Source organism: Sorex araneus, chromosome 1 (genome assembly GCF_027595985.1).
Source record: "Sorex araneus isolate mSorAra2 chromosome 1, mSorAra2.pri, whole genome shotgun sequence".
NCBI lineage: Eukaryota > Metazoa > Chordata > Mammalia > Eulipotyphla > Soricidae > Sorex > Sorex araneus.
Window position 1 is genome coordinate 54,105,230 of NC_073302.1, and position 12,806 is coordinate 54,118,035.

A 12,806-nucleotide genomic window follows, 5' to 3' on the forward strand; every position below is an offset into this window, starting at 1 on the left:
TGTGGACTGAAGCAGTGATTGGATTGATTAAGACTCAAGGTTGGGTAATAATGAGACCCAGGCAGGGCTGAACAATGAAATGCTCTAATTGATTTTATGCATGTGGAATGACACACACACACACACACACACACACACACACACACACACACACACACACACCAGAGCATACCATAATGAATCTGCATGCTGTGTGCACAGATTTCATAGTGCATCAATTTTACCACCCAGATGCTCCAGTTTCATAAACCCTGCAGTCCACAAGCCAATCCATTACTGGTGTGAGGACTTGGGACAAAGGCTAAAAGGTGGCTGAAGCCATGAAGTCTGCGGTCAGTTCATTTTCTCTTCAGGGCAAGAAGAAGTGCAACATATGCGCATACCAGCCATGCCACAGACTTACTTCAGTGTAGGAGCCTCTGGACCTGAGCATGACCACTGGACTGGAATTCCAAAGCCCTGGTTTCAATTAAATTTAAGTGGATTTGACTAAAAGTTTGAACTGATGCTAATTGGTTTTCAAAACACCAAGCAACAAGAAGCTTTCTGGTTTTGCCCATGGACAGATGCACCCAGTTCTGAATATGCTTCTGGTAGCAGAGCAGGCAACTACCCACTTACCTTGCTGGGCAGGGATCCAAACTGCAGGATTTGAGGAGCTGTGGGGGCCGGCGGCTGGTCACGCACAGGTTCTCATCAGCAGGCTCCCGTGTCTGTTTGTTCAGGCAGCTCACCACAGCCTCCTGGACACCTGTGTACAAATCACACTGTCAGGCCAGAGTGGGCATGTGTGGGGTGATGAAGTGTAGACAAGGCAGCTGGTGGGAGGCCGCTGCGATCGGCAGATCTTAAGCTGCATGTCAGAGGCAGCAATGCGAAGCCTGGGACGGCCCATCTTGTCAAACATCACTTTGATTTGGGAGCAAGCACATAAGCTGTGCCTCGGTAAGCATGTCCCTCAAGGAGGACAACCACTAGAACTGCTACCGGAACCGCTGAAATGTTTTAAGAAATGTCACCAAGCAATATAGCTGCTAGAGCTGAAATATGATCATTGAATGCAGGAGAATAGGCCAAATAAATGGCCCCAAGACCTACACAGGTTATGCATATTATCTCTTATTTATTTTAATTGTAACATATCTTATTTTTAAAAATGGGTCAGGGGGACATTCAGAAAGGATCTTTTAAATTTTTTAATTTTTTGGCTTGCAATATGCAATACTAGAAATAATGCTTATGGTCATAATTTTTTTTTTCTTTTTGGGTCACACCCAGCAATGCACAGGGGTTTCTTCCTGGCTCTGCACTCAGGAATCACCCCGGCAGTGCTCAGGGGACCATCTGGGATGCTGGGAATCGAACCTGAGTCGGCCGCATGCAAGGAAAACTCCCTACCCGCTGTGCTATTGCTCCAGCCCCTGGTCATAATTTTTGACACCAAACCTATCACCAATGTACCCTTCTCCCTCCCCACCCTTTCTCCCATCCTACCTATCACCTGCCCCTACTCCCCCCAGTTCAGTTGTGCTCAGGTTGGCAGCCAACTGCAAGTGGCTGAATAGTTACAGCAACTGAATGTATGCCACATGAGTATTAAATATATTAAGTACTTCAAATACGTGTCTTGTGTGCAGATGCATTTCATATTTCAGAGTTTTTCATCCAATTTTTGTAGTTCATTTGTTCAAGTAAAACTGGGAATAATAATAACTGGTAACATTGCTAGTGTAAAATTGTATTCTTACTGTATTCATGTCCCTCTCAGAGAGCCTGGCAAGCTATTGAGAGTATCCCACCCGCATGGCAGAGCCTGGCAAGCTACGCGTGGCATATTCAATATGCCAAAAACAGTAACAAGTCTCACATTGGAGATGTTACTGGTGCCCACTCGAGCAAATTGATGAACAATGGAGTTGGGGGAGTTCCAGGGGTAGACAGATATTCAGGAGTTGAATATCTGGTTATTTCTAGATTACTTTCTTCTTTTTTTGGGGGGGGGTCACACCCGGAGATGCAAAAGGGTTACTCTTGGCTTGTGCACTCAGGAATTACATCTGGCAGTGCTCGGGGGACCATATGGGATACTGGGAATTGAACCCGGGTTGACTGTGTGGAAGGAAACGCCGTACTCACTGTGCTACCACTCCAGTCCCCACCATTTCTAGATTTCTTAATATTTTTAAAAAATTGTATTGAGTCACCAGAGATACAGTTACAAAGCTGTTCACAACTGGGTTTCAGTCATACAATATTCCAATACTATTCTTCTCCAGGGTACATGTCCCACCACCAATGTCTCATTTCCCCCTTACCCCCAACCACACTGCCTATCTTATATAGGCAAGTACTTTCTTCTTTCTCTCTTCTCTCTCTCTTCATATATATATATGCATATATATGTGTGTATATATATATCACTTGTATCACTTGTCATCCCATTGCTCATTGATTTGCTCAAGCAAGTGCCAGTAATATCTCCATTCTTCCCTGTCCCATGCTAGTGTAGCCCAGTGGCATCTGCATGTCCCAGGAACACAAAGAGCATCAAATCATTTGTTCAGGGTCTTGATGAAGAAGTTCAACCATCTCGTAGGTGAGTGGCCAGGTGTTCTTTTGATGTCCCGTAGAATCCAGTTGGTATTGGCTCTAGTCCAGCGGCTGTCTTCAAATTGCATTACGTGTCCGACCATCTGATTTTCAACACCTTGGTAAACGAGGCAGCGTCCCTGATCCTCAATCGTCAATGGAGGTTGGAACTCTGGATTCCCTCTCTCACTTGAATGAAAGGTGATTCTCAAAGCATAGCTCTTTTGATTTCTCTTTGGGAGACCCGAATAGCATTCTTATCCTGTTTTCATAGGACCCAGGTCTCTGAGGCGTATGTTAGTGCAGGAAGAACAGTGGAGTTGAAAAGATGTACCTGGAGCCGGAGGTTCTTCGTCCTCTTAACCACTTCTTCGACGCTTGTGAAGGCATTCCACACTGCTCTCTTCCTCCTGCACAGTTCTGGTGCCAAGTCATTCTTCATGTTGAGTTCTTGACCCAGGTACACACAGCTGCTGCATTCGGAGATGTTCGTTCCATTGAGAGCAAAGGGAACGTCAGGAACTAGTCCTTTCTCATGAATATCGTTTTTGTGAGACTCAGCTGCAGTCCAACCTTTCCACACTCACAGTCGAAGTCAGCCAGCATTCATGCTGCTTGGCTAATGTTTGCTGTCATTAGAATGATGTCATCAGCAAAGTGGAGGTGGTGTAGGTGGTGTATGTATATGTGTGTATATATATTTTATATTATATAATATATATTTTATAGTATATAATATATATTTTATAGTATATAACAGCTTTGTAATTATATATGTATACATATAAATATATATATATATATCTTTTGGGCACTATGGCTTGTAATACAGATACCAAACAGTTATGTTTGTTCCTGTATCTACTTTCAGCATGCAGTTCTTATGCAGAGTGATCATTTCCAACTAGCATTGCCATGGTGGTTTCTTTTCTATCCCATCTACCCTCTCACCCACCACCTGAGGCAGGTTTCCAATTGTGGACCTATCCTCCTGACATGTTTTTACTGTCCTTGGGTACAAATGAATGCAATCATTCTATGTTTGTCCCTCTCCTTCTGACTTGTTTCTCTCAGCATGACACTCTCCATGTTCATCCATTTATAAGCAAATTTCATGACTTCACTTTTTCTAACAGCTGCATACTATTCCATTGTGTAGATGCACCATAGTTTCTTTATCCAGTCATCTGTTCTCCTGCACTTGGGTTCTTTCCAAAATCTGGCTATTCAATATTTCTGCAATGAACATATAAGTGCAGATGGCATTCCTGCTGTGTATTTTTTGTGCCCCCAGGATATAATACCAAAAGTTGCATTGCTGGGTCATATGAAAGCTAAACTTCTAGCTTTCAAAGGAATACCCATATTGTTTTCCAAAAATGCTGGACAAGTCAGCATTCCCACTAACAACGAATGAGAGTCCCATTCTTCCCTCAATAGCACCAACACTCGTTTTTCTTGTTCTTTTTGATGTGTGTCAGTCTCTGTGGTGTGAGATATCTTATTGTTTTGATTTGCATCTCTCTGATGATTAGTGTTATAAACATATTTTTAGGTGACTTTTTGGCTATTTGTATTTCTTCTTTGAGGAATTTTTTGTTTATTTCTTCTCGCCAAAAGGTTTGGAAGAATTCACTAGTAAATCCATCTGGGCCATGGCTTTTGTTTTAGTGGAGGCTTTTGATTTCCATTTCAATTTCTTCAAAGTAATAGGTCTATCCAGGCATTCCAAATATTCTTGGTTAATTCTTGTGAGGTTATAGGAATCTAGGAATTTATCTATTTCTTCGAGGTTCTCTATTTTTGTGGCATAAAGTCTCTCAAAGTAATCTCTGATGATGTTTTAAATTTCTTTGGTTTCTGTTGTATGTCCACACTTTCACTTTTGATTCTGTTCATTAGGGTTCTGTCTCTGTTTTCTTTTGTGAATCTTGCTAGTAGTTTATTGATCTTGCTTATTTTCTCAAAGAACCAGCTCTTGGTTTTATTGATCTTTTAGATTTTTTTTTTTGGATTGCAGCTCATTTATTTCTGCTTTACATTTTATTATTTCCTTCCTCCTGCCTGGTTTGGGCTTCTTTTGCTGGTTATTTTCCAAGATCTTAAGCTGTGAAGTTAGATTATTTATGTGGGCTCTTTCTTCTTTCCTGATGTATGCTTGCAGAGCTATAAACTTTCCTCTTAACACTGCTTTTACTGTGTCCCACAGTTCTGGTAGTTTGTATCTTCATTATCGCTTGTTTCTAGAAATCTTTTGATTTCTTCTTTGATTTTCTCTCTAACTTACTGGTTGCTCAGTAGTGAGCTGTTTAATTTCCATGTGTTTAACTATCTGTTTCTTTGTGTGATTAATTTCTATTTTCAGTGCACCATGGTCTGAAAAGATAGCTGATACAATTTCTATCCTCTTAATTTTATGGAAATATATTTTGTGGCCCAGCATGATGCGGTGTATCTTGGAGAATGTCCCATGTGCACTGGAGAAGAATGTGTATTTGGGGATGCAAAGCCATATATTATATATATGTATATATGTATACATATATACATATATATAAAATAGGCAAACACCCTACCTGCTGTGCTATTGCTCTAGCCCATATATATATATGTATATATGTATATATATATGCGCACACACACATATCTCCTAATCCCTTCTTTCATTTCTCCCCTCAAATAAAGTGTTTCCTTGCTGAACTTTAGTCTAGTTTATCCATCAAGAGGTGACAAAACAGTGTTGAAGTTTCCAACTACTCTTGTGTTGACATTAATGCATTTCTTCAAATCAAGCACAGCAGGTAGGGTGTTTGCCTTGCACTCAGTAGACCTGGGTTCAAGGGTTCAATTCCTTCATCCCTCTCAGAGAGCCCAGCAAGCTACCGAGAGTATCCCACCCTCATAGCAGAGCCTGGCAAGCTACCTGTGGCATATTCGATATGCCAAAAACAGTAACAACAAGTAGCACAATGGAGACGTTACTGCAGCACGCTCAAGCAAATTGATTAGCAGTTGTTTTAAGTACTTTGCTGGTTCTTCATTTGGTGAATATACATTTAGGAGTGTGAGATCTCCCTAATGTACAGATCCCTTGATCATTAAGAAATGACCTTCACTGTCTCTTATAATCTTCCTATGTCTGAAGTCTATGTTGTCTGACACTAGTATGGCCTTCCCTGCTTTTCTAAAGAGGTTGTTTGCTGAAAAATTGTTTTCAAGCCACTGTTTTTGAATCTGTGTTTTCTCTTTCTGTTCAAAATGTTTCTTGCAGGCAGCAGAGTGTTGGGTTCAATTTCCTAATCCATCCCACCATTCTGTGTCTCTTAATTGGTGAATTTAACCCATTAATGTTCAGAGAGATTATTGTTATGTGATTTTGTAGTTTTTGCTATCTTTGTCATCTTTCTGCAGAAGTTTGGTGTATTACTAGGGCTTGTCTTATTTTAATACAGCCCATTTAGTTCTTATAACAATGGTTTTGTGCCTATGAAGTCCCTAAGTTATTGTTTATCTGTGAATTTATGTATTGTTTCTTCAAGTATAAATGACAGTCTGGCTGGATAATATATTCTTGGTAAGGTGTTTATTTCATTGAGTTTTTTCACCATATCCCACTACTGTCTTAGGTCCCTGAGAGTTTTGTCTGATAAGTCTGCTGTAAATCTGAAAGATACTCCTTTGTAAGTAATTTCCTCCTTTGATCTTGCTTCTTTAAGTATTCATATATATCTATGGTTTTTGTCATTCTGATTAGGATGTGTCTTGGAGTATTTCTATATGAATTTCTTTTAGCTGGTACTCTTCAGGCTTCCTAGATCTGAGTGTATGTACTCTTCAGCTCAGGAAACTTCTCAGCAGTGATGGCTTTGACAGTTGTTTGTTCATAAAGGTTTTCTTCGTGCCTCTCTGGGACTCCAGTGACTCTTATATTATTCCTCTTGACTTCATACTGATGTTCTCTTGTCATCTGTTGGTTTATATTAGAGCTCTTTTTCCATCTTCTGCTGCTGTCTGGAGATTCTCTGCACCTCATCTTGGAGCTCACTGATTCTGTTTTTCATTTCACCTACCAAGTTTTTCAGATCTGTCATTTCTGCTTGTATTTTCATTTGTGTTTTCCTCATTTCTGTTCTCATATCTTCTTGTATTCTTTGGCAGTGTGTTTCATTGTTTCTTTGACCTCCTTATGCATCCTTAGTACTTCATTTTAGATTCCTTGTCAGAGAGGTTGTATAGCTCATTATAACAGTCATGCTCAAGGCCACTCTCCACACATTCGGATGAGCCTCACACATGAAGGGACCGGCAGAGGAACCCAGGTGTGTGGGACCTGGGACTGAATCTCCAAGCCTGCTCAGATTGGGACTGGTCCTTCTCCACCTAGACCCCCCATTTTCCATAGCTTGGCAGCCACACCCACAAACTGTCCCTGGCGCCGTGTAATCCTACCAATGGCCAACATCCAGAGACTATAAGACCAAGCTCCCGGAAGTGCACGGCTGCTTTGCAGCTACTCGACATCTAATAGCCATGTTCTCTCTCTTGGTGAACCTGACAAGCTACCAAGAGTCTATTGCCCGCATGGGAGAGCCTTGCAAGCTCCCCATGTCATATTCATATGCCAAATACAGTAAAAGATATATACATACCTCTTGGAGAGCCCAGCAAACTACCGAGAGTATCCCGCCTGCATGGCAGAGCCTGGCAAGCTACCTGTGTAGTATTCGATATGCCAAAAACATTAACGATAGGTCTGATTCCCCTGACCCTGAAAGAGCCTCCAATAGTTGGGAAAGACAAGTAAGGAGAGGCTGCTAAAATCTCAGGGCTGAGTGTAATAGAGACGTTACTGTTGCCTGCTCGAGTAAATCAACAAACAACAGGATGACAATGGTACAGTGATATATAACTGGTTGGATTATCTGGGCTATCAATTTTACTAACTAACCCTATTGGGTTCATGTGTTGCTTCACCATTGCAAACTTTGAAGTTTGAAGTTGTTTCTTGTGTGTTGTTGTGTGGTTAGGAACCTACAGTTATGAGTCTTTGTTCATTTACAGTGAGTTATGCAGAGGTGAAGAAGTGTTAAGCTTGGTACCTCTAATATAGAACATATAATAATTAACTTCTTTGCATAGATGTGCTAATGCATCTGCTTGGTTTTGGGGTTAGATTTTAGAGGGACACCATGAGGGATGGTTCTGTAGGAGAAAGGCTGCAGGATCCAGCCACCAGACTTCCCTTTGTGTGTGGTACTTTGGGCTGGAGAGGTACACATTATCTTTCTATGCATGGGAAATCTAGAGATATATTTTAATATCCAACTTTCTACAAATTGCTGTGCTTCTGGGTCTTTGCTAGTTTTCTTTTTACTCTGGTTGCTTTCTGTGGTGACCCAGGGAAGCTCTGGAAGTTGGAACAAAATAAAAAGAAAACAAGGTACATAACTGTCCCCATCTTCTCTGCATCATTAGAAACAATCTTCTTTACAATAGAAAACAATATTTACAGTGACCTTTGTGTTCCCCTTAGTCAGAGGGCACAAAGTTGAGCTCTGTTCTTATGAGGTAAAGTGTGGGATCCTTCACAGAGATAATTGAGGAACAGGGAAATCTTTAATTGGACAATACTATGAGAGACATCTCATTCTTTCTAATTTTCTACAATGAAAATTCCACAAAGAATAGAGAACTAATCAGATAGTGAGGCTAAGAGTTTGATGTGTATCTTTAAGTTCTTTCATGATCCATCAGGTATACATTATTTTCATTCCCATTTTCATATAAATAAACTGAGATTTAATGTGAAATGATGTTCTAAAGTCCTATGGTTGATAAATGGTGAAGTTGTGTGTGGTTGGATCTTAGCACTGGAGCTTTAATGATGAATGAAAATATTTAAAAATACAAAGAGGTCAAGTGGTGGGAGTGAATGGAAAGATTCTATGAACAGTGTTGTATAAATATTGGCGTTTTGATGGTGGATGTGGAATAGTATAAATGTACCCCTAAAACCTAGAAATATTTATGCTCTTATTACATCAGTATTTTTTTCATACAGATAGTATTATATCTGCTGGAGAGATCCAGAAATAGCATAGATATTTGTCTGGAGTCATTTCAGTAGATTTAAATCTCATAAAGAGATTAGAGAGAACAATCTTATAGATCTTGGTTTTAGTCACACATTGTTATATATATAAAGATACCTGCATCTGAAGATATTTTTTATATATTTTTTTTAGTTTATATATAATGCATTTAAATTCTGTGTTTATAATTTCATTGCTTCACTAATTACTACCTAATATAGTATTATAGTAATATAGTATCAACTACACAGTTGCTTCCCTCTGCCATCTGCCCTAGAGTTTACCAAGAAGTTGTCACCCAAGTAAAAAAGGCAAACATGTTCTATTTATGTTACATTAACTTCATTTTCTCAGTATGATCATCAATTTTTGTTTTTGTTTTTCATTATTGAAATAACATTGATTTACAAGACTACATATATTTTAGGAACACACACATATATATCTAGAGTACTCAGATTAAGAATCGGTAGAGAGTTACTAAATTCCACTAGGTTTCTTACAACATCGTCTAGAGTCATGGGGTTGAGATGTCTTGCACTTTAGTGGTACTGAGAGTGGTAGGGAAACTAAGGACAGAGCTCTGTCATAATTGAGTACTATCTGGAACCATCCCTGTGGTCAACACACAATATGCGTGTGTGTATGTGTGTATAATATCTAAATAATATCTATGTCTATATCTACCTCATACCCCAATCAACCAAACTCCCAATATTCCTGCACTACAATCTACTGGATAACCTACACCCCTGCTTCTTCCTCTCCTATAATAACCTTAGTTCTGTGGTCAGAACACAGGAGTTTAGCAAGATTATCATTAAAATAACATAAATCCATACCCCAAAATGTGCTTGGGAGGTTCAGTGGTGCTTTCAATGATTCTCATTCAAGAGCTTATGGTTTAATGCAAGGGTCTGAGGATACCGTGCTGCTCAGACCCTGGAGATCTGAGGTTTATGCAGGCCACTCCACCAGTACGTACGGGCATCCAGAGGTTCATCTGGAGATGTCTGGTGAACCATGTGGTTTTTGGGATTGAACTGGGGTTGACCACATGCAAGCCATGTGCCTTAATCCTTTCACTATTTCTCCAGCTCCTAAAAATGATATTTTTAAACCAAATTCCAAACTGCCTTTTATCCTATTGTCTAAAATAATTCAAACCTAAAAGCCAAATCAGCCATGATAGTTCACCTCTGGCTATGATGGTACCCTCTATATCCTTTTAATTTTTATAGGCTTTTTTATGAGCTTCAAATTAATTTAAATATATCTTGGCCAGTTCAGGGTGGAGCATTTAAGATTCACTCTCAATATTCAAGTTATTCCATCATATTCCATAATGCTGACTTCAGGGCGTTCTCTTGGTTGCAGCTGAGAGTAGTCATTTGAAATTCATGGTATGCTAATATAGCAAACATTATACACAAAAATGTTGATGTTATTAGTTATTCCTCCCACTGGAATATTCTGGCTTTATTAAGGTAATGATGACAGGCATTGTATTAAGCTAAGTAGGCCATACAGAATCTAGAGCAGTGGTTATGTTGGACATTAGCTTCCAATTCATTTGACTACTTGGTAGTGTTCAAGCAAAAGTAGTGTTTCTAATGAAATATATTTTGGCTTCAGTTAGTGATTGAAAACTATGAAATTTAGAGGATGACCCTGAGGCAGAAAGCGACCACAGGACTTGTTACTCACCTTACTTGAAAGCTCTTGCTTGGATACCTGTGAGATACATAAATGAAGGAATCTCTTTCTACTTTGTGAATGCCTTATTTATAGAATTTATGTCCTTCAAGAGAGAGCAAAATAAAAATTGGGATTCTCTACTTTAAAGCAACACAGAAAACTTGCTGAAGTATGATCTAGCAGGTCTTCAAAAAATGTCACTTTAATTGCCATTTAGTTACAAGAATGAGGAAAATAAAAACATGGCTAACGTTGAACTAAATGACTTTATTTGAAGACCTGGTTCTGTTATACAAATTGTGTTGCTTACGGTTACAGTTTCCAAGAGCTTCTCATTCTTGTACTTGTCAGGAGTTACTTCACTTAACAGATACAGTGTTCCAGTTATTTTGCTTTCTTGACAGAAGTAAAAATGAGTAAGGAATATTAAGAGAAAAGGAGAAAGAGCTATAAGACTCCCCCTTCCATTTCTGCTGAAGTGAATTTCAAGTTTTCCCTCACCTAGACTTTAGTGTTGGTTTTATCTTCTAGAGTTCAATATAATAAAACTGTCCAGTTTCAAATTTGCTCTCCTTGACCATAGCTATTTATTCACACACATAAAATTAAAATATAACAAGGAGATGATAGTGGCACACAGGACAAAGATTTGAATGGTTTAGGTTGACTTTCAATCTTCCAGAAAATGGGATTTTCAGTATTTATGTCTCCCAGCATAGCATAATTGTTACATGATATTTGATGACAGCTTGGGAAATGCAGCCACTAACTGCAGCCTAAATTACTAACTAGTTCCTTCTGGTTGCTACCTCTGTTAGGTGAAAGGTTATTTCTGTGTCTATTCAATTTCATCTCTCGAGATTGAAAAACAATAAAATTAGCCCAACCAGTCTTACAATACAAAATTGATTTAAAATCTATCTACTAATCCTGTATGTTTGGGGACTGGATTCAGTAAGAATGATTAAATATATATATAACCTTGTGGGCTATATTTTGGTGAAATATCACAGTGAATAATACAATAAAATGTTATTGCCAAACAATGACTTCAAAACATATATGTCCCATACACTGAAATAATTTTTAGTGTGCATGGACATCATATGGACTGCATAACTCATGTATATTTTTATCACTTAGGAATTTTCAACTTTAATATTTTAGGTATATTACTTTGGCACAGGGACATAGTTGTAGGTAAGTGCACAATTGTGGACAGTTAAAGATTTAAGGTATCTCTGAAAGTTTATCATTGCTTTGGCAGAGAGGATGTTACAGTTTCTGTTAATACAAGGATGCTCAGTTCCTACAGGCAGAGATTAATTGTCAGCACTGTAGCACAGTTGTCCCGATTTCATCCTGATGTCATTGATTTGCTCAAGCGGGCACCAGTAATGTCTTCATTGTGAGACTTTTTACTTTTTTTGGCATATCGATTATGCCATGGGTAGCTTGCCAGGCTCTGCTGTTCGGGCAGGACACTCTCAGTAGGTTGCTGGGCTCTCCGAGAGGGAAATTGTCCAGGTCAGTGTCAACATCCAAAATTTTATTTCCAAATTGATAACTTTTGAAAACAGTTAAAATTAATAATATCCCACATATTCTCTACACTGAATTTTATATCCTCAGTTGATTTGCAGAATGGATACAATCTTAAAGAAAAAGGTATCTGCTTATTTATATGTTCCATTACTGCCTCTTATTTTTCCATCTGCTCATAAAGTTCCAGGCTTGCCTTGTAACTGAGAACCATAACTGAATGACCATACATAATTTTTTTGAAAGCACATTCATTTTAGTCTACAGATAAAGACCATTCAACTCAGGTGAGCATGGAAATTTGAGGTCAGAATCAGATGGAAGAATTTAGGTTTTAAAATAACAGGGTTCTTCAGGAAAACACTTCAGAATTACATGATCTGCAACAGGAAGACTTAGAAACAAATGAGACTCTCAAAGTCAAAATTATTACATGCTTATCAAAGGATCTGATGAATAAAATTGATTGTTTGCTAGTGCTTATTCCAAGATTCATTTCTTTTCAGCTGTATGTGAACAATTAGGGCATATTTATTTTTATATTCTCAAGAATGACAACACATGCCTTTTTAAATAAATTTCAAAAATGTCATATGTTCTGGCTTAGAAAATAGTTTGGGGAAAAATATATATTACACCAGTTAATAAGAAATTTTGCTGGGAAGTTGGGAAAGCAGAACCTTAACATGCCAAGAGGGGTTAATGATAGCCAGTGAGAGGAATTTGGCAGAGAATCAGCCAACATTTCCTCACCTAAAAGTCTCATTTGGGAATAGGTATGGGAGACGGTGGCAATCTGAATTTAATGTATTTTCTATAGTGCTAAGAAAGACTATAACCTTGAAAAATGAATTGCTGACTTAATGCTTTCCTCTCCTATTATAA

At 38.7% G+C, this 12,806-nt stretch overlaps 1 protein-coding gene across 2 annotated transcripts in view; it reads right to left on the bottom strand.

Annotated features, from left to right (window-relative positions):
- The window catches only part of ADAMTSL1 (ADAMTS like 1), a 488,758-nt gene that overhangs the window by 218,687 nt on the left and 257,265 nt on the right, over positions 1-12,806 (bottom strand). For both annotated transcript variants that reach the window (XM_055147244.1, XM_004600171.2), the window contains one exon: positions 622-751. In XM_055147244.1, coding sequence (XP_055003219.1) covers positions 622-751 — 130 coding nt within the window. The remainder of the gene's footprint in view (positions 1-621; positions 752-12,806) is intronic.